Source organism: Pseudophryne corroboree, chromosome 2 (genome assembly GCF_028390025.1).
Source record: "Pseudophryne corroboree isolate aPseCor3 chromosome 2, aPseCor3.hap2, whole genome shotgun sequence".
In the NCBI taxonomy this organism is placed as follows: domain Eukaryota; kingdom Metazoa; phylum Chordata; class Amphibia; order Anura; family Myobatrachidae; genus Pseudophryne; species Pseudophryne corroboree.
The window spans coordinates 818,260,433-818,283,615 of record NC_086445.1 but is presented as its reverse complement, the minus strand read 5'-3'; the positions used below and the strand labels follow the sequence as shown (position 1 = coordinate 818,283,615).

The 23,183-nt window shown below is 43.5% G+C and overlaps 1 protein-coding gene across 2 annotated transcripts in view; it reads right to left on the bottom strand.

Annotated features, from left to right (window-relative positions):
- Nucleotides 1–2,303: 2,303 nt before the first annotated feature.
- P2RY8 (P2Y receptor family member 8) overlaps nt 2,304–23,183 on the bottom strand; it is a 134,022-nt gene continuing 113,142 nt past the window's right edge. For both annotated transcript variants that reach the window (XM_063955688.1, XM_063955689.1), the window contains exon 3: nt 2,304–3,838. In XM_063955688.1, the coding sequence (XP_063811758.1) occupies nt 2,716–3,792 (1,077 nt within the window). In that variant the 5' untranslated portion in view covers nt 3,793–3,838 and the 3' untranslated portion in view covers nt 2,304–2,715. The remainder of the gene's footprint in view (nt 3,839–23,183) is intronic.

Here is a 23,183-nt window from a genome sequence, read left to right as displayed (position 1 = left end):
GTGATAACGTACCAGCCAATGAGCTCCTAACTGTTAATTTACATATTGGAGCCAATTGGCTGGTGCATTATCACCTTATACTTATCACTGCTTTATCACTTCTCCAGGCTTAATACATTTGCCCCAGAGTCTTTCTTTTTTCTTTTCAAGTTACATACTGTACTACTGACTCTGGGAGCACCACCAACACATACATGTACAATAGATCTCCCTAGCAGGGATCTTTTGATTGTCACATATAGTTGGTCTTTGCGAGGTGATATACACAATCCACCGCAATCAGAAGTCCAGTGCGGTGCCCAACCAACCTAAGCTCCTACAGGGATGCAATGCTGCCAGATTTACCAATATACGGAATGTATAGCATTCCTGATTGCAGTAGCCCATTGAAGCCTATGGGCAACAGATCGTGGATGAAGTACCAGCAGGGTCCCCAGGATCCTCCACTGGAAATGGCTCCTGTGCATGGCGGTCAGTGTGTTAACATGTACAGCACCCCATCACTACACTCGGCACATCGCTGGGATGGGCTCCGTTTGGAGCCCCAGTCCCTGTCTGTGCCGAGTGATACATTCACCCCATGTGATCGATAGCTGCAATGCTATCTTTGGCACTAATATTGTGCACAGAACATATTGCAAATGTGATTAATGATAAATGGGCCCCTTAGTCTTTATACAGGTTAAAAAAATGGAGGTGAGCTCTAAAATGTGTTATTCACTGTAGTAGGTTTTGCTTTATTCCTCATACTATGCAAGTTTTCCTAAATCACAGTGAAATGGTGACATCAGCACTCACTTGTTATAAGTATTATTCCTCATTACATGCAAAATTTCCTAAATAATGCTGAAATGATGACATCAGAACTCACTTATTATAAGCAGTGGCATCAGATCTCAGTCGTAATAAAAACTAATTATAAGATTTTCTACCCGTATCACCATCATCCAAGTACCAAATATACAGTAAATTACCATCACTTATGTATTAAAATCTATTGCAGGCCAGAGATTTATATACAGTACATACAAATATATATGTTTATAGCTAGCAGAAGTTCAGCCTTTCATCTTTTTTTCTGTTTTGAAAGGGGGGGTATTATGGCTTTTGCGAGGGGATGACTGGTGAGTCGTGCATCAGTTAGGTGTGGGGCAGAAAGCTCTAGTGGTGCAGCATGTGACTGGGTCATATCCTGGATGAAATTACACTTATCTTTGTTGCTGTATGTGAATAGATTTTTTTGATAGGTTTCATCTTAATTTTTGCGACTATACTACTTGGTGAAGAGCACTGCATTTATCTGAATGATCATCTTAAGCATTGCTAGTGATACCTACAATATAATCACATTTCCTCAAGGATTAACTTGGATGAAGATAGTGACATACTGTATGGTGAAAGTCAGTAGACAAAGGAAACATATTGGCATGGCAACGAGACACAAGAAAGACATAAGAAAGAGGTGAAGATACACAGGGGAGACAGTATGGAAAGTTGAAGGAACATGAAATCTAAAAAGGAAACGTTAAACACATCTATCAGACAGGAGAAAGACGTAGGGGCACAAAAGATGTTAGTGAAAATCACATCTGTAGCAGCAATAGCGTACAAGTATGAATCAGGCCCATTGACTAAATATTCCTTCCTCCCTCTCATCCCAGATTTCTACTGAGTTGTCCCCTACTGTGGAACTCACTCCCCCACCAATCAGACTGTCTATTGCACTGCTTCAAATATAACCTTAAATGCACCTGTTCCTCATTGTGATGATACCCTGATGAAGCTTGCAGAAAAATAAACGCATTGGGTGGCCTCCCACATGCTTTGTTGCCTTTGTTTGGTTGAAGTATACTACCTAGAATAGTGCTTGGGTACTTACCCCAGATCCAGTGTGATCTGGCATGGTGAAATTATAGGAGACAAGACAAGACTGAATATTTGTAATTTATGTGAGTACATATTATTGGGATATGGTTTTAAATATCGCCATTTGATGTTATGATAATTTACACATAGCTAATGTATTGTTCCTTTGATTTCATCTCAGTAGTCCTATACGTCAATCGCTGAACGACAAGTATACCAGGTAATCTTACTTTTGCTTCTTTCCAGTCAGGATTGTATATTTAACACTATATTATGAGGGCAACCATCATCACCTGTGGGTGTCTGTGTCAATTTAAAATTCCTGAGTAATTCCCTCTTGTGACATTTGTCTGATTTAAAATATATATATATACACACATAAGAATACAGCAGCACAGAAATGCAGAAAGAACAGGCTGTAACTATAGTAAACCAATGTTTTTAAGCGTACCCTGATGAAGTTGTTGTATAAACATTGAAAGCATTGAAACGTATCTGTAATTTGTGTGTGTGTGTGTGTGTGTGTGTGTATATATATATATATATATATATATTTCCACAGTACAGTGATCTTATACTTGTTTGTCTTGTATGTGAAAAGTTGTTTTGCAAGCATTTTAATAATATAGAAAAAATACTATTTATATTTTGCATATTTTCATGTACGTACATTTTTATATAAAGTCAGTATTTTAAATGCATCATCAAAAAATAACTGTCTGCTCTGTTTCTTCACTCCTTTGCTGCAAATGCTGAGTGACTGCTCTCCCATGTCTGAATGAATAGACAACGTAATTTCCAATACTCTGTCCTGTTAAAATACAACACAGAAAAAGGACCAAATAGTGCCTACATGTCATTTTTTGGATGGTCACTGGTGTTTTGGTGGTTGTTTCCATTTTGTAAATCATCCCCATGTCCACTGGAAAATGTCATAGCTGAGAACAAGCTTTCCCGTCTCATTTCAAAGCATTCTCTTCGCGATCTCCGATTCCACAATTCTGATGCTTTCTTACGAAAGTCTTTGCAAGCAAAGTAATAGAGGAAGGGGTCCAGGCAGCTGCTTAAACAGCTCAATGTAAGTGTCAGTTTGTAAGCATGATAGTAACTTTTGCTATAGAAGAGACGAACAATTGTATGGAATAGTAAGATAAAGTTGTTTGGAGCAAAACAGGTGATAAACACTATAAGGACAAAAATAGCAAGTTTGATGGATCTCCTTTCCGTCCCTGCACCGTGTTTATTGGATGTCCGAATTAATGTGCGAATTATTCGAATATAGCAAACCACAATTACAAAGGATGGAATTAAAAATAAAAAAACAAAGAGTCCAATGATGAAGATTGCCCACCATAATATACTTGGTAGCATGTTCCACTTGAGAACATCAAAGCATGTTGTGGTGTTTAAATGCTTCACTTTATAAGTCAGGTCTGTTGACTCCATAGGAATGAATGCAATAAGCAACAACACCCATATTATAATGATTGCTCCAGCTGCATATCTTTTCCTCCTCCACATAATTGCCTTCATGGGGTGTACAATACCTATATAACGTTCCACACTGATCAGCATGATTGTTAATATTGTACAATACATGTTGGCATAAAACATGATGGTCACCACACTGCAAAGTGCTTCCCCAAATATCCAGTGGTTCTTTTTGAAGTTATAGATTATTTGGAAGGGCAGGAACACAGCAAGGGCAAGGTCTGTGATGCTCAGGTTTATCATCAAGATGACTGAAGATGTAATCGGTTTAGAGTGGCGTATTAGAATCCACAGTGAAATACAATTTCCTGGAACGCTGATTAAAAAAACCAATGAATAAACTATAGGTAGAGCAGTCCAGATACGCTTATCCTCTAGCATTTTTAATGTAAAATTGTCTGGTGCGGTTTCATTAGGTAAGCCGTGTAAGTACATAGTGCCACAGGTTTATGATCTTTTCATGGACGTTGAAAACATGCACCTGCAATACAGCAAATAGAGTAAAACATTAGAGTGCATTTGATAAAAAGGTAAACGAAAATACAATGCAATTCAATATAATATATCAGAACATTTCAACAGTGATGACTTTGTGTTCCACTGGATATTATACTCTTCAGATAAATACAATGTATCTTATATAATGTATCAACATGGGAGCTGAAGAATTTCATAGCCTTTAATGAAAGTGTATCCAAAGAATATATTTTTAGAAAACAAGCATTTAATAAACACATCTCATAAAGATATTTCTTAAAGATATCATTAAAGTGTATTGCAAAAAAAAAGGAAAAAAAAGAGGCAATTGGCTAAAGATGGCTTGTGAGCACTTATTTTGACAAAGCACAAGAACTTTGCCCATTGGACACCAAAATCACTTATGTTATTAATATATATATATATATATATATATATGGATTTTAGGTTTCACTCAAGAGATCAGAGATTCAACATAACTTGTAATATCTGCAGTATTTTACAGTTGTGGCTGCATTAGTCCTTATAATACAAAAGTTTTAATAACGAGCACTGAGGTGTGACATCATACCTCACCCTGTGTACATATACTGTATATGCAGAAGTTTATAGATAACATCATTTGTTTGTTATAACAAGCTAGTATGAAAATGGACATAAGAGCAAACCAACAATCAACAAATTCTAGACAATTTGCAGGTTGAATGTGGTTAGAATAATAATTTTTTTCTTTATAAAGACATTCAGAAAAAAAAGCTGTGCGAATTTTAGCATGGACTAGTGTATCCCAGAGTAAATGTACTTTTATATTATAAGAACATATTCATACCTCCTAATAATCCATAATTAGTAAAGAAATTCCTGCTTTGAGGTGGCCAGTGCCTCAGAATTGCTGGACACTCCCCACTTTGCTCTCAGCTCAGAAAAAGCACCATAGTGTTGTTAACTAAGAGCCACCCTTGTGTGTGTGTGTGTGTGTGTGTGTGTGTGTGTGGGGGGGTAGGTGTAGGAGATGGGAACTACCAGTGGTCCAGCTGTGTATGGTGTACAGGATTCAGACAATTTGTTGATGCGTATTATAAAGTACAGTATCATGGTGAGGTGCACAGGATAGTTACTGATGATTGACAGGCTCTAGGTTAGAAGGATGCATGTAGTCATACATGTCAGACTGCTGTATGTGACTGGTGCTAAGAGTTGTACAAACAGCCAGTTGTGCACTACTGTACAGTACATGCTCACTAAAAATCTGTACCAGATGTGTAAAATTCATCTACAATTAAGCATGTCAACTGGCCATGTGTGAGTAATTCACTGGCTGATTTCCCCATATGGAATTTTAATTTGGTACCTGAAAAAAAAAAGATTGAAGGTGGAAGCTTAGTGGCTTTGGTTCTACACCATGGCCACAATCTGGAGATATTCACTTTTAAAACCAAATGGACCTCAATGAATATGACTACTCTACTGGGGTGGGGGGTGGGTGGGGGGGAGGCATGTCAAGGCATGTGCAATGTTGTGTAGCTTTGCCTAGGGCATCTGGAAACCTCCCACTGGCCCGAGATCCGGACTATACATTGACATACATTAGGTCGACAGTCATAAGGTTGGCTCCCTTTTTTCGACAGACACAAGGTCAACATGGACAAAAGGTTGACATATGAAAGGAAGACAATGGAAAAGGTCAAATGGCTCAAAAGGTCGACATGTTCATATGGTCGACATGACAATGGCCTAAACATGTTTTTTCCCCCTGTTTTTGGACTTTTTCCTTCCTTGACTATCCATGTCACAAATTATAACCTTTAGTAACCTTGTGGCAAGTGAATCAAGACACCGTGCCTGAACCATGGCAAGTGAATCAAGCCCACAAGGGGACGCATTTCTACAAATGGTGGTCCCAGATGAAACAAACTACCCACACTAACCCCAAAAATGCAAATAAAAAGTGTCAACCATTTTTGTGTTGACCATTGTCATGTCAACCTTTTGACCCTGTTGACCTTTTGTACCTGTCGACCTTTACCAGTGTCGACCTTTCATATGTTGACATTTTGTCCATGTTGACCTTGTGCCTGACGACCATATGGGGTCAACGTAATGACTGTAGACCTAATGCCTATAGCTTCTCTATACCACACCCCTCCGGCCCGACCCTACGTCCTGTAAAATATATTTGAATCTGCGAAAAAGTCAGTGCCCTGAGTTAGCAGTGAGGGAGGGATGAATATATATTTTTACATTTTCTAATTGCTTTTTATATGATTTACATGTTTACAGGTTAAACATGGAAATAGCACATTAATATTATATGTTAATATTCACAACAACCGTCTTCTGACCTTTTCAGGGCTCACATACTATTAATACAGTGAATAAATACTGACAATTCTGACAACAAGCATTGACTTTATTTACAGTACATTATAAAGGAACGTGTTGATTACAAATTCAGTGCTTAGAGTTAACATAATAATTTAAAAGAAAACACATAAAGTACAAACTTTTTTTAAAAGGGAGTTTCCTGTTTTGTCTGACACATGCACAGCTTTCAGAGAAACTAAAGAACGTACAGTCTGCATATAACATTTTTCTAATGATTTCTGATGCTAAAGTAACAAACACTGTTAATTGGAAGTCTTTAAAATTTTTCAAGTTTATTTCAATGCTTACAATTTATTCTTACAATCACGGAATGATAAATTAGCATGTATTGGATGAAAGTATACAAAATGCAAAAATGAGGGGCGTGGCCTGGATAGGAAGCCGGCAGGACACACGCTGTAAGGGTTCCTGTTTCCCCGATCCCTCACAACCCAGGTTTTGCTCCTTCATCTAAGTCCCAGCAGCCGCACTGTGCCCTGTCTCCCTGCGGGGATCCTTGCTGCCTGTGCTGGGCGTGGTCGCGGAGACGGGTTACAGAGGGATCTGTCCCTGTGGGTTGCGGGCTACCTGGAGCGGGCAGCTGTGATGTCCGGGACCCGGCTTCTCTGATTCCCAGAAGCGGTGGACGGCGGAGCTCCGTGACCGCAATCACGGGTGGACGGAGCGGCGTGCAGCGCCGGGACCACACTGGATAATCGCCGCTGCATGCTCTGCAAAGTGGGGTGGCCTCTTCTCCTTGCTGCTCCAGGGCGCCAGCTCTGGAGGAACACTGGCAGCTGAGCTCCTTTCCTTGATGGCAGCGGCCATCTTGGTTGTGGGCAGATGCTGCTGAATACTGTACAAGCTGCTGAACACTGCTTTGGGAGACCAGCCAGCCAGGTTTGCTGACAGTGGGATAAGATGAGAAAGTGCTGCCTTGTTCCCACACCATTGTCTCAGGTGCTTGCCCACTGTAGCTCCTGTTGGCATCTGCTGCTACTTCCCTCAGTTTAGCTGTAGTAGGTGGTGCCCTGGACTTCAGTTTATTGCCGGAGGTCACCAGGACCGGCGCTGCAAGGTCCTGAATAGTGTGAGGATCCGCCATCTTCCATTGGCGGTCCCACTGGGAAGCCCTCCTGCTGCCGCCCGGTGGTTCTGCTGCCTTACCTGTTTTCCCAGCTCTGGCGGCACACACACCACGGCTGATTTCCGACAACCTGGATGCAAAAATAATGCTGTAACATCCACCTCCACAGCCACACTCGTAACTCTAGTTGATCCGGCAGCGTGTACTCCTAGCCACTGTGGTGTGATTAACTACTAACCTCGGGGAACGTGGCCACTCCCTGACCTTTGCTCGACATTCCATACGCGGTTGACTGTGCCACCCATGTCTCACTGACAAGACCTGTGCCCTGCCCTCCAGTGTTATATCTTTTTGGGCCTTCTGATTGTTTATATAAATAATTTTATTTTTATTTTTAAATTTTTCCTTCTTTTGAATTCACCCGCCTTTGCATCTGTCTTATTTTTTTGTGTACTTGACCCTCACACGGAGTCTCACCATAAGTAAATCCAACACTGCTACTAAAACTCAGGCACGAGGTGACATTTCCCAACATTTTTCCAAAAATTCATCACAAGATCCTCCCTCGTCTCGCTTTTCACAGCCGGATAAGGATGACTCGCTTTCTTCACTTGTCCCTGCTACCAAGGACAACATTATGGCCCTGCGGTCCCTTATAATGGATTTCAAGGATTCTATGGAGACCAAGTTGGACAAAGCGGTCACCTCTATTAGATCGGACTTATCCTCACTGTCTTCCAGGACCACGAAGCTAGAATCCCGCCAGGACTCTCTCCAAAAAGTATAGAACAAGACCACCAGAGACATTGACCATGGCCCTCATTCCGAGTTGATCGCTCACTGCCATTTTTTGCAGCGCAACGATCAGTTGGAAAAATGGCAATTCTGCGCATGCGCATGGTACGCAGCGCGCATACGCTAAGTACTTTCACACAAGACTTTGTCGTTTTACACAAGCTCGAGCGACGCTTTTCTGTCGCTTGAGTGTTTGTTGTTTGATTGAATGGAAGTGGGTGTTTCTGGGCGGCAACTCAGCGTTTTCAGGGAGAGTGCTAAAAAAACGTAGGCGTGCCAGGCAAAAATGCAGGAATGGCTGGAGAAACGGGGGAGTAACTGGCCAAACACAGAGCGTGTTTATGACGTCAAACCAGGAACTAAACAGACTGCAGTCATCGCAAGCTATGAGAAGTCTTAAGCCACTCTGAAACTGCATGAAATTTTTTAGTTGCAGAACCATTAACCTTTCGATCGCACTTCTGCTAAGCTAAGATACACTCCCAGAGGGTGGCAGCCTAGCATTTGCACTGCTGCTAAAAGTAGCTAGCGAGCAATCAACTCGGAATGAGGGCCCATATTTTTCAGGACTTGTCCGATTTACGTACTAAAAATGAGGACCTGGAGAATCGGGAAAGGAGAAATAGCCTCCGGATAAGAAATATTCCGGAGTCCGTATCTCCACAGCACCTGGAGGCCTATCTATATAAATTGTTCCCTTTTGCTTTTACCGGACCTTGGAACCCGGGAATTGCCTTTGGAAAGAGCGCATAGGGCTCTACGACCTAAACCACGTGATGGTGAGCCTCCTTGGGATGTCATTTTGCGTTTTCTCAGCTTTAAAGATAAGGAACTGGTTCTCAACCCAATTAGGTGCAAACCCCCACGTTCTCTTTGAATCTGCCAAGCTGCAATTCTACCAAGACCTGGCCCCCCTTACGATCATCAAAAGGAGGGAGCTTAGAGACTTGACTGGTGCTCTTCACACGCGTGGTATTCGCTATCGCTGGGGGTTTCCTTTTAAACTCCTGGTCGATCTTCATGGTAAAATGATTATCAGAGACCCGAGAGAAGGCAGGGACCTCCTGATGCAGTTGGAAGATTCAGGCCCCGCGCCTACGCCAACTTCTGCCTCTTCAATGGACTAACTCTGAATTTGATTTGTAAATTAAAAAGAACGTCCCTCTCAGGACTTTGTTCCAGACACTGCAAGCATATGCCACGCTGTTCTGATTCACGAGTTTAGGTAGATTGTGTTCAACGTCTGTTTGCCCCCTAATATGCATTGTATATTGTTTCACGTCATTTTTCACGTGCTCTAGCTATGTAGACAATTCTTTCCCTCCATTTTTGTAGCAATTGTTTTTTTTTTTCTTTTATTCTCTTTTTTTCCTCCCTCTTACTCTCCTATGGCATTAGACAGATGGTTATAGTGTATTCCGCACCGTGATTAGCACTGTACTTCACGAGTATAACGGCCTGGATTTATTTTCTCCCCACTAGGCTCACCCTTTTGATAATGTGGTCTTTGTCTAGAGTTTGTTACTTACCCATACTATTGCCTCTTTAAACTTTAACATGTGTTATTTTCCCCCCTATCGGTACATCCCCTTGTGGGTGCCTCGGACAAGTTGGGGACCTCCCAGCTCTCACATCCTGATATACTGGATTTCTTGATAGTACTCTCTGGGGATTGTTCGTCCGGCCGGCTACGGGGCATCCCGATGCAATTCTTAGTGCCTCCTCACCCTTATTCCTATTGATGTGCCTTGTATGTTAATGATTATGTCTTTTTATCTTAGAGTTAAACGTTTCTCTTTTTTTTCTTTTTCTATTGTTTGTTCCTAGTATATTCCTGTCCTCCAGCTAAAATTTTCTGATTTTTACGGCCTCCGTTTTTCGGCCTCTATTCATACCGTTCTGTTTACGGAACCACTGGAGGGTCTAGACCCCCTTCTCTGTTACTTTTCTCCTCACATTTTCTACTTTTACACTGTTAATACCAGGCTCAACCCCACAATACCCTCCTCCCCTGAGGAAGTATGGAAAATCTCTGGTACTTCCTCACTTAGGGCCGCCAGGGCCTAAACTTTGTGTATATACTCCTCCGCAGGTCGTGAGGAATTTCCACGCAGATTCCCCCCCACCCCCTCTTCTTCTTTTTCTCTCTGTTGCCCCTGACGGATCGGTACATATATATATATATATATTATTATTTTTATTTCTCTCTCTCTCATCTCCCTCCACAATGCCCTAGTCTTGGTTTCTATGAATGTCAAGGGGTTAAATAATACCCCGCAGAAGCGTTCCTCTTTGTTTAGCTCTCTGTGTACTCTTAAGGCAGGGATTGCATTCTTCCAGGAGACTCATTTTAATGCTCACTCCCATCCCACGCTAATCTCTAGGAGATACCCCACCATTCACTATTCATCTAGCCCATCTAAACACAACGGGGTGGCGATCATGTTTAATAGTAAAGTTCCATTTACTCTCCATTCTGCCCACAATGATTCTAACGGTTGGTATATCATTCTAACCGGCAAACTGGGACATTTAGATTGTACAATAGCCAATGTTTACGTCCCTAACTCCGGCCAACCCTCCTTTTTCAACTCTTTTTTCTCTACTCTGAACAAAATTCTGAAGGGCTATTTGATGCTAGGGGGAGATTTCAATGCTGTACTAGATAACCATTTGGACAGGTCCTCCTCCCCTTCCAACATGCAGCACGTCGCCTCGACATGCTCCTTAAACAGACATCTTAAAGAATCTGGTCTCTCTGACGTTTGGCGAGCCTTAAACCCCTCATCCAGAGACTACACTTTCTATTCACCACCGCATCAATCTTACTCCCGTATAGACATTTTTCTCTGCTGTACCTTGGCCTCGAAGTATATCTCGGGTTCTTCTATTATTACTAACACATGGTCGGACCATTCCATTCTAACTGCCACTTTTGACTTCTTAGACACGCATACATCCCGCCCTTCCTGGCGTTTAAATGAAACTCTGCTGAAAATTCCACAGTTCCAAGAAAAGATTACATCTGCTATTACTGACTATTTCTCGTTGAATGTTTCCAATTCCTCATGTACTCTGTTAGTGTGGGAAGCACATAAAGCAGTTATCAGGGGCCACATCATCAGTTTTGCCTCCCATAGGAATATGGGAACATAAGCTCAAACTGGCTTCTCATATGGAAGAGGTCCACGCCCTGGAAACTTGTCATAAACAACACCCCTCACATACTCTTTATACTCAACTTGCAACCGCAAGGGCTGCTCTTAACACCCTTCTCTCTGAGAAGACCAAGAAGGCTCGCCGTTGGCTTTAACAGAGATTTTATGAAAAAAGCAACAAGGCAGACACCTTACTAGCCAATAAATTGAAAGCTCGGACAGCGTTGAGGGCCAATTCAGCTATTAAGGACATGTCAGGTTCTTTGTAGAGATGAGCGCCGGAAATTTTTCGGGTTTTGTGTTTTGGTTTTGGGTTCGGTTCCGCGGCCGTGTTTTGGGTTCGACCGCGTTTTGGCAAAACCTAACCGAATTTTTTTTGTCGGATTCGGGTGTGTTTTGGATTCGGGTGTTTTTTTCCAAAAAACCTAAAAAACAGCTTAAATCATAGAATTTGGGGGTCATTTTGATCCCAAAGTATTATTAACCTCAAAAACCATCATTTCCACTCATTTTCAGTCTATTCTGAATACCTCACACCTCACAATATTATTTTTAGTCCTAAAATTTGCACCGAGGTCGCTGGATGACTAAGCTAAGCGACCCTAGTGGCCGACACAAACACCTGGCCCATCTAGGAGTGGCACTGCAGTGTCACGCAGGATGTCCCTTCCAAAAAACCCTCCCCAAACAGCACATGACGCAAAGAAAAAAAGAGGCGCAATGAGGTAGCTGTGTGAGTAAGATAAGCGACCCTAGTGGCCGACACAAACACCGGGCCCATCTAGGAGTGGCACTGCAGTGTCACGCAGGATGTCCCTTCCAAAAAACCCTCCCCAAACAGCACATGACGCAAAGAAAAAAAGAGGCGCAATGAGGTAGCTGTGTGAGTAAGATAAGCGACCCTAGTGGCCGACACAAACACCGGGCCCATCTAGGAGTGGCACTGCAGTGTCACGCAGGATGGCCCTTCCAAAAAACCCTCCCCAAACAGCACATGACGCAAAGAAAAAAAGAGGCGCAATGAGGTAGCTGTGTGAGTAAGATAAGCGACCCTAGTGGCCGACACAAACACCGGGCCCATCTAGGAGTGTCACTGCAGTGTCACGCAGGATGTCCCTTCCAAAAAACCCTCCCCAAACAGCACATGACGCAAAGAAAAAAAGAGGCGCAATGAGGTAGCTGTGTGAGTAAGATAAGCGACCCTAGTGGCCGACACAAACACCGGGCCCATCTAGGAGTGGCACTGCAGTGTCACGCAGGATGGCCCTTCCAAAAAACCCTCCCCAAACAGCACATGACGCAAAGAAAAAAAGAGGCGCAATGAGGTAGCTGTGTGAGTAAGATAAGCGACCCTAGTGGCCGACACAAACACCGGGCCCATCTAGGAGTGGCACTGCAGTGTCACGCAGGATGGCCCTTCCAAAAAACCCTCCCCAAACAGCACATGACGCAAAGAAAAAAAGAGGCGCAATGAGGTAGCTGTGTGAGTAAGATAAGCGACCCTAGTGGCCGACACAAACACCGGGCCCATCTAGGAGTGTCACTGCAGTGTCACGCAGGATGTCCCTTCCAAAAAACCCTCCCCAAACAGCACATGACGCAAAGAAAAAAAGAGGCGCAATGAGGTAGCTGTGTGAGTAAGATAAGCGACCCTAGTGGCCGACACAAACACCGGGCCCATCTAGGAGTGGCACTGCAGTGTCACGCAGGATGGCCCTTCCAAAAAACCCTCCCCAAACAGCACATGACGCAAAGAAAAAAAGAGGCGCAATGAGGTAGCTGTGTGAGTAAGATAAGCGACCCTAGTGGCCGACACAAACACCGGGCCCATCTAGGAGTGGCACTGCAGTGTCACGCAGGATGGCCCTTCCAAAAAACCCTCCCCAAACAGCACATGACGCAAAGAAAAATTAAAGAAAAAAGAGGTGCAAGATGGAATTGTCCTTGGGCCCTCCCACCCACCCTTATGTTGTATAAACAGGACATGCACACTTTAACCAACCCATCATTTCAGTGACAGGGTCTGCCACACGACTGTGACTGATATGACGGGTTGGTTTGGACCCCCACCAAAAAAGAAGCAATTAATCTCTCCTTGCACAAACTGGCTCTACAGAGGCAAGATGTCCACCTCATCATCATCCTCCGATATATCACCGTGTACATCCCCCTCCTCACAGATTATCAATTCGTCCCCACTGGAATCCACCATCTCAGCTCCCTGTGTACTTTGTGGAGGCAATTGCTGCTGGTCAATGTCTCCGCGGAGGAATTGATTATAATTCATTTTAATGAACATCATCTTCTCCACATTTTCTGGATGTAACCTCGTACGCCGATTGCTGACAAGGTGAGCGGCGGCACTAAACACTCTTTCGGAGTACACACTTGTGGGAGGGCAACTTAGGTAGAATAAAGCCAGTTTGTGCAAGGGCCTCCAAATTGCCTCTTTTTCCTGCCAGTATAAGTACGGACTGTGTGACGTGCCTACTTGGATGCGGTCACTCATATAATCCTCCACCATTCTTTCAATGTTGAGAGAATCATATGCAGTGACAGTAGACGACATGTCCGTAATCGTTGTCAGGTCCTTCAGTCCGGAACAGATGTCAGCATCAGCAGTCGCTCCAGACTGCCCTGCATCACCGCCAGCGGGTGGGCTCGGAATTCTGAGCCTTTTCCTCGCACCCCCAGTTGCGGGAGAATGTGAAGGAGGAGATGTTGACAGGTCGCGTTCCGCTTGACTTGACAATTTTCTCACCAGCAGGTCTTTCAACCCCAGCAGACTTGTGTCTGCCGGAAAGAGAGATCCAAGGTAGGCTTTAAATCTAGGATCGAGCACGGTGGCCAAAATGTAGTGCTCTGATTTCAACAGATTGACCACCCGTGAATCCTTGTTAAGCGAATTAAGGGCTCCATCCACAAGTCCCACATGCCTAGCGGAATCGCTCCGTGTTAGCTCCTCCTTCAATGTCTCCAGCTTCTTCTGCAAAAGCCTGATGAGGGGAATGACCTGACTCAGGCTGGCAGTGTCTGAACTGACTTCACGTGTGGCAAGTTCAAAGGGCATCAGAACCTTGCACAACGTTGAAATCATTCTCCACTGCGCTTGAGACAGGTGCATTCCACCTCCTATATCGTGCTCAATTGTATAGGCTTGAATGGCCTTTTGCTGCTCCTCCAACCTCTGAAGCATATAGAGGGTTGAATTCCACCTCGTTACCACTTCTTGCTTCAGATGATGGCAGGGCAGGTTCAGTAGTTTTTGGTGGTGCTCCAGTCTTCTGTACGTGGTGCCTGTACGCCAAAAGTGTCCCGCAATTATTCTGGCCACCGACAGCATCTCTTGCACGCCCCTGTCGTTTTTAAAAAAATTCTGCACCACCAAATTCAAGGTATGTGCAAAACATGGGACGTGCTGGAATTTGCCCATATTTAATGCACACACAATATTGCTGGCGTTGTCCGATGCCACAAATCCACAGGAGAGTCCAATTGGGGTAAGCCATTCCGCGATGATCTTCCTCAGTTGCCGTAAGAGGTTTTCAGCTGTGTGCGTATTCTGGAAACCGGTGATACAAAGCGTAGCCTGCCTAGGAAAGAGTTGGCGTTTGCGAGATGCTGCTACTGGTGCCGCCGCTGCTGTTCTTGCGGCGGGAGTCCATACATCTACCCAGTGGGCTGTCACAGTCATATAGTCCTGACCCTGCCCTGCTCCACTTGTCCACATGTCCGTGGTTAAGTGGACATTGGGTACAACTGCATTTTTTAGGACACTGGTGAGTCTTTTTCTGACGTCCGTGTACATTCTCGGTATCGCCTGCCTAGAGAAGTGGAACCTAGATGGTATTTGGTAACGGGGGCACACTGCCTCAATAAATTGTCTAGTTCCCTGTGAACTAACGGCGGATACCGGACGCACGTCTAACACCAACATAGTTGTCAAGGCCTCAGTTATCCGCTTTGCAGCAGGATGACTGCTGTGATATTTCATCTTCCTCGCAAATTACTGTTGAACAGTCAATTGCTTACTGGAAGTAGTACAAGTGGGCTTACGACTTCCCCTCTGGGATGACCATCGACTCCCAGCAGCAACAACAGCAGCGCCAGCAGCAGTAGGCGTTACACGCAAGGATGCATCGGAGGAATCCCAGACAGGAGAGGACTCGTCAGAATTGCCAGTGACATGGCCTGCAGGACTATTGGCATTCCTGGGGAAGGAGGAAATTGACACTGAGGGAGTTGGTGGGGTGGTTTGCGTGAGCTTGGTTACAAGAGGAAGGGATTTACTGGTCAGTGGACTGCTTCCGCTGTCGCCCAAAGTTTTTGAACTTGTCACTGACTTATTATGAATGCGCTGCAGGTGACGTATAAGGGAGGATGTTCCGAGGTGGTTAACGTCCTTACCCCTACTTATTACAGCTTGACAAAGGCAACACACGGCTTGACACCTGTTGTCCGCATTTCTGTTGAAATACTTCCACACCGAAGAGCTGATTTTTTTGGTATTTTCACCAGGCATGTCAGTGGCCATATTCCTCCCACGGACAACAGGTGTCTCCCCGGGTGCCTGACTTAAACAAACCACCTCACCATCAGAATCCTCCTGGTCAATTTCCTCCCCAGCGCCAGCAACACCCATATCCTCCTCATCCGGGTGTACTTCAACACTGACATCTTCAATCTGACTATCAGGAACTGGACTGCGGGTGCTCCTTCCAGCACTTGCAGGGGGCGTGCAAATGGTGGAAGGCGCATGCTCTTCACGTCCAGTGTTGGGAAGGTCAGGCATCGCAACCGACACAATTGGACTCTCCTTGTGGATTTGGGATTTCAAAGAACGCACAGTTCTTTGCGGTGCTTTTGCCAGCTTGAGTCTTTTCAGTTTTCTAGCGAGAGGCTGAGTGCTTCCATCCTCATGTGAAGCTGAACCACTAGCCATGAACATAGGCCAGGGCCTCAGCCGTTCCTTGCCACTCCGTGTGGTAAATGGCATATTGGCAAGTTTACGCTTCTCCTCCGACAATTTTATTTTAGGTTTTGGAGTCCTTTTTTTACTGATATTTGGTGTTTTGGATTTGACATGCTCTGTACTATGACATTGGGCATCGGCCTTGGCAGACGACGTTGCTGGCATTTCATCGTCTCGGCCATGACTAGTGGCAGCAGCTTCAGCACGAGGTGGAAGTGGATCTTGATCTTTCCCTAATTTTGGAACCTCAACATTTTTGTTCTCCATATTTTAATAGGCACAACTAAAAGGCACCTCAGGTAAACAATGGAGATGGATGGATACTAGTATACAATTATGGATGGACTGCCGAGTGCCGACACAGAGGTAGCTACAGCCGTGAACTACCGTACTGTGTCTGCTGCTAATATAGACTGGTTGATAATGAGATGTAGTATGTATAAAGAAGAAAGAAAAAAAAAACCACGGGTAGGTGGTATACAATTATGGATGGACTGCCGAGTGCCGACACAGAGGTAGCTACAGCCGTGGACTACCGTACTGTACTGTGTCTGCTGCTAATATAGACTGGATGATAATGAGATGTAGTATGTATAAAGAAGAAAGAAAAAAAAAACCACGGGTAGGTGGTATACAATTATGGATGGACTGCCGAGTGCCGACACAGAGGTAGCTACAGCCGTGGACTACCGTACTGTACTGTGTCTGCTGCTAATATAGACTGGTTGATAATGAGATGTAGTATGTATAAAGAAGAAAGAAAAAAAAAACACGGGTAGGTGGTATACAATTATGGATGGACTGCCGAGTGCCGACACAGAGATAGCTACAGCCGTGGACTACCGTACTGTACTGTGTCTGCTGCTAATATAGACTGGATGATAATGAGATGTAGTATGTATAAAGAAGAAAGAAAAAAAAACCACGGGTAGGTGGTATACAATTATGGATGGACTGCCGAGTGCCGACACAGAGATAGCTACAGCCGTGGACTACCGTACTGTACTGTGTCTGCTGCTAATATAGACTGGATGATAATGAGATGTAGTATGTATAAAGAAGAAAGAAAAAAAAAACCACGGGTAGGTGGTATACAATTATGGATGGACTGCCAAATGCCGACACAGAGGTAGCTACAGCCGTGGACTACCGTACTGTACTGTGTCTGCTGCTAATATAGACTGGTTGATAATGAGATGTAGTATGTATAAAGAAGAAAGAAAAAAAAAACCACGGGTAGGTGGTATACAATTATGGATGGACTGCCGAGTGCCGACACAGAGGTAGCTACAGCCGTGGACTACCGTACTGTACTGTGTCTGCTGCTAATATAGACTGGTTGATAATGAGATGTAGTATGTATAAAGAAGAAAGAAAAAAAAAACCACGGGTAGGTGGTATACAATTATGGATGGACTGCCGAGTGCCGACACAGAGATAGCTACAGCCGTGGACTACCGTACTGTACTGTGTCTGCTGCTAATATAGACTGGATGATAATGAGATGTAGTATGTATAAAGAAGAAAGAAAAAAAAAACCACGGTTAGGTGGTATACAATTATGGATGGACTGCCGAGTGCCAACACAGAGGTAGCTACAGCCGTGAACTACCGTACTGTACTGTGTCTGCTGCTAATATAGACTGGTTGATAATGAGATGTAGTATGTATAAAGAAGAAAGAAAAAAAAAACCACGGTTAGGTGGTATACAATTATGGATGGACTGCCGAGTGCCGACACAGAGATAGCTACAGCCGTGGACTACCGTACTGTACTGTGTCTGCTGCTAATATAGACTGGATGATAATGAGATGTAGTATGTATAAAGAAGAAAGAAAAAAAAAAACACGGGTAGGTGGTATACAATTATGGATGGACTGCCGAGTGCCGACACAGAGGTAGCTACAGCCGTGGACTACCGTACTGTACTGTGTCTGCTGCTAATATAGACTGGATGATAATGAGATGTAGTATGTATAAAGAAGAAAGAAAAAAAAACCCACGGGTAGGTGGTATACAATTATGGATGGACTGCCGAGTGCCGACACAGAGGTAGCTACAGCCGTGAACTACCGTACTGTGTCTGCTGCTAGTATAGACTGGATGATAAATAATGATATAAAAAATATATATATATCACTACTGCAGCCGGACAGGTATATATTATATAATGACGGACCTGCTGGACACTGTCTGTCAGCAGAATGAGTTTTTTAATTTTTATAGAATAAAAAAACACCACACAAGTCACACGACGAGTGTACTTTTTCAGGCAGACTATCACAATATACTATACTGGTGGTCAGTGTGGTCAGGTCACTGGTCACAGTGGTCAGTGGTCAGTCACACTGGCAGTGGCACTCTGGCAGCAAAAGTGTGCACTGTTTAATATGTACTCCTGGCTCCTGCTATAACCTATAACTGCTCCCCAGTCTCCCCCACAATTAAGCTGTGTGAGCACAGTCAGATATTATACATAGATGATGCAGCACACTGGGCTGAGCACAGATATGGTATGTGAGTGTGACTGAGTCACTGTGTATCGTTTTTTTCAGGCAGAGAACAAGAACAGAACGGATTATTAAATAATAATAAATTATAAAACTGTACTGGTGGTCAGGTCACTGGTCATCAGTCACTAGTATAACTCCTCCTAAGCTCCAGTAAGTAAATGAAGTGTCTCACTCTCACTCTCCTATCTATTTTAGAAAGAAGAAAACACTTCCAGGCGCGCTGTCACAGCAGCCAGCAAGGGATTGTCAGTCCCAAAGAAAGAGTTTAAACAACAAGATAGACTGGAGCTGGCGCTGGCTGCTTTTCCAGTAATTAAATCAATTAAACAGCTATGGATGATGAAAAAAATATTTAAATTTATTATTAAACACTAGTTAATAAATAAAAACATGAATAAAATCAAAAAACATATTCATATGAAGTTAGGGCATATATGGAGCTGAAAAGATTTGGAATGTGCTGCTAAATAAATGTCCACTGAGGATCCCGGACTGGAACGCTGAACCAAAAGTTCCCTGGGGAAATAAGTTGAATTACAGCTGGTTTTACCCGTATAATCGGAGACTTCCAAATGCTTTATAGAAAACAGCAGGCACGCTGTATCACTTGTATCCAAGCTGGGTCTCTCCGAATGGTGCTGTGATGTAGAAGTCCCACAGGGAATGGTTCCAAGGCAATGTTCCAAAGTGTAGTTAGTGAATGTCCATATCTGGATCCTGTTGTGATGTGGAGTACTTATATTTAGGCAGCTTCTTCACACTTAACGCGTTTCCCTAGGCACGGTCACCTAGCTTCATCAGAAGTAAAGCTCCCTCTAATTCAGGGGTCTATTTAAACCCTGTTTAATCACCTGATGCCCAACAGGTGTGTAGCAATGAAATGTCAATCATCCATAGTTTTTATAAAAATAATACTTTTACAACATGATTAATCCTATTAAATAAATAGAGCGATGTGTAGGAGGCAAACCAACAAGAAAAATACATATATAATATGACATATGAATATAAATAAGGCAAAAATAGAGTAGAAGAGATGTCAGAGGTCAGTGCGGTCACATGACCAAAATCCCAACTCAGAGACTTTACTAATTTCCATGCAACTCTCATAGATCACTTTGAACCACTATATATACATATATATAGTGGTTCAAAGTGATCTATGAGAGTTGCATGGAAATTAGTAAAGTCTCTGAGTTGGGATTTTGGTCATGTGACCGCACTGACCTCTGACATCTCTTCTACTCTATTTTTGCCTTATTTATATTCATATGTCATATTATATATGTATTTTTCTTGTTGGTTTGCCTCCTACACATCGCTCTATTTATTTAATAGGATTAATCATGTTGTAAAAGTATTATTTTTATAAAAACTATGGATGATTGACATTTCATTGCTACACACCTGTTGGGCATCAGGTGATTAAACAGGGTTTAAATAGAGGGAGCTTTACTTCTGATGAAGCTAGGTGACCGTGCCTAGGGAAACGCGTTAAGTGTGAAGAAGCTGCCTAAATATAAGTACTCCACATCACAACAGGATCCAGATATGGACATTCACTAACTACACTTTGGAACATTGCCTTGGAACCATTCCCTGTGGGACTTCTACATCACAGCACCATTCGGAGAGACCCAGCTTGGACACAAGTGATACAGCGTGCCTGCTGTTTTCTATAAAGCATTTGGAAGTCTCCGATTATACGGGTAAAACCAGCTGTAATTCAACTTATTTCCCCAGGGAACTTTTGGTTCAGCGTTCCAGTCCGGGATCCTCAGTGGACATTTATTTAGCAGCACATTCCAAATCTTTTCAGCTCCATATATGCCCTAACTTCATATGAATATGTTTTTTGATTTTATTCATGTTTTTATTTATTAACTAGTGTTTAATAATAAATTTAAATATTTTTTTCATCATCCATAGCTGTTTAATTGATTTAATTATTGGAAAAGCAGCCAGCGCCAGCTCCTATCTATTTTAATTTCTAAACGGAGAGGACGCCAGCCACGTCCTCTCCCTATCAATCTCAATGCACGTGTGAAAATGTCCGCGACGTGCGGCTCCTTATATAGAATCCGAGTCTCGCGATAGAATCCGAGCCTCGCGAGAATCCGACAGCGTGATGATGACGTTCGGGCGCGCTCGGGTTAACCGAGCAAGGCGGGAAGATCCGAGTCGCTCGGACCCGTGTAAAAAAACATGAAGTTCGGGCGGGTTCGGATTCAGAGAAACCGAACCCGCTCATCTCTAGTTCTTTGCAATATAACCCGGTCGCTATTAACGCTTTGTTTAAAGAATATTATGATAGGCTCTACAATCTCTAAGGCTCCTCAGCCCCGAAGGCTTCTCTTGATCCGTTAGCCTCCGCTTACCTCTCTTCCTGTAATCTCTCTCATATAGATTCACAGACATCTCTTGGTCTAGATAGACCCATAACTGAGGAAGAAATACATCTAGCTCTTCAAACACAAAAGCCCTCAAAGGCGCCAGGTCCGGATGGCTTCCCTATGTCGTACTATAAGACCTTCCAATCCTCTTTAACTCCTCATCTATCCACTGTATTTAATCTTATTCTTGAGGGCACCCCTTTTCATTCCCAAACTACTACGGCCACGATTACTGTCATCCCGAAACCCAGCAAAGACCCGCAACTTCCATCTAACTATCGACCCATATCGCTTTTGAACTCGGACCTAAAACTTTTTGAAAAAATTTTGGCCAATGGGCTCAATCCTATACTCCCCTCCCTGATCCACCTGGATCAAGTGGGTTTTGTCCCATCCAGACAGGCACTAGACAACACTAGACGCACTATTGATATTATTCATTATATCAATGTCCATAGAACTCCTTCCCTGGTGCTTGCACTGGATGCGGAGAAAGCCTTTGATAGGGTCTCTTGACCATTTATGCGCCAGACTCTCCAAAACTTTGGTTTACGAGGGAAGTTTCTTCAAGCCATACAATCTCTGTACCACAATCCCTCTGCTAGGGTACTCACTAATGGCCTTTTATCCAAATCTTTTCCAATTGCTATTGGGACTAGACAGGGGTGTCCGCTATCCTCCTCATTTTTGCGCTCATAATTGAATCTCTCGCAAGCCGCATACGGGCCAACCTGGACATTACTGGTATCTCTGTTAACCGCACCCAATACACCTTGTCTCTGTTTGCCGACGATATACTCCTTACCCTAACTAAACCGCTCATTTCTCTCCCTAACCTATTCCGCGAACTTTCCACTTATGTTAATCTTTCGGGGTACAAAATTAATTCACATCCCTGGGTCCACTAAAACCCAGTTGCAGTTGAATTTTTACTTCTCTTGGCGTAAACACTCGCTTATATATTTGGGAGTTCATCTGACCAAATCTTATGATTCTCTTTACCGCACTAATTATCCCCCTCTTTTTAAATCAATTCTCCAAGATCTTCAGTGCTGGGAATCCTATTTTCTTTCATGGATTGGTCATATCAACGCCATAAAAATAAACGTGCTTCCCAAGCTTTTGTACTTGTTCCAAACCCTCCCCATTCAAATTCCCTCACACACTCTCCACAAACTGCATTTTGTAAATTTATTTGGAACCACAAAAAGCCACGAATTAGGTGTGATGTTTTAGCTAAACACACATAATGGGGGTCTCGGGCTTCCCATCCTTCAACGCTTTTTTCATGCTACTCGGTTAAGTCAACTACTAGCCTGGCATGCCCCGCGGCACACTAAGAGATGGGTTGATCTGGAGAGTGATTTAATAGGTATCCACTCAATTTCCTTTCTGCCTTGGTTACCACGTAAACTTTATCCACAATTCCACTCTCCTTCCCCTACAGTCGAATTGACACTTCGCTGTTGGAAATCTCTCAACACAAAACTAAAGCTGTCTTCGAACCCATCTCTCCTTACTCCCCTTTGGAATAATCCCGCTTTCACCCTTGGGCTTTCCCCCGCTATGACTCTCCCCTGGATCTCAGCGGACATTTCTAGAGTTTGTCACATCACAAGCACTCATACTATCTGATCATTTGCTGAATTGCTGGACAAACATGGTATCTTAATTCCCTACACTTTCAGTACTTGCAAATCCGTCATTTTATTCACTCGCTACGCCTTTCGTACCCACTACCTGTTCCTTCCCCCATGGAAAGATTATGCTTACATAACCCTACTGACAGAGGCACGATCTCTGTCCTCTACAAATCTGTTCTGGCATTGGAATCTCCCCCTCTGGAGCCTCACGAACAAGCCTGGGAAACGGATATTGGGCGACACTTAGAAGAGGAGGTCTGGGATACGATTTGTTCAGCGGTATCTAAATGCTCTATTAGTGTTGCCATACGTGAGAACTCGTACAAAGTTTACACGCGATGGTATCTGGTACCGGAGCGGCTACACCGCATCTACCCTAACACCTCTGACTTGTGTTGGAGAAATTGCGGACAAATAGGTTCT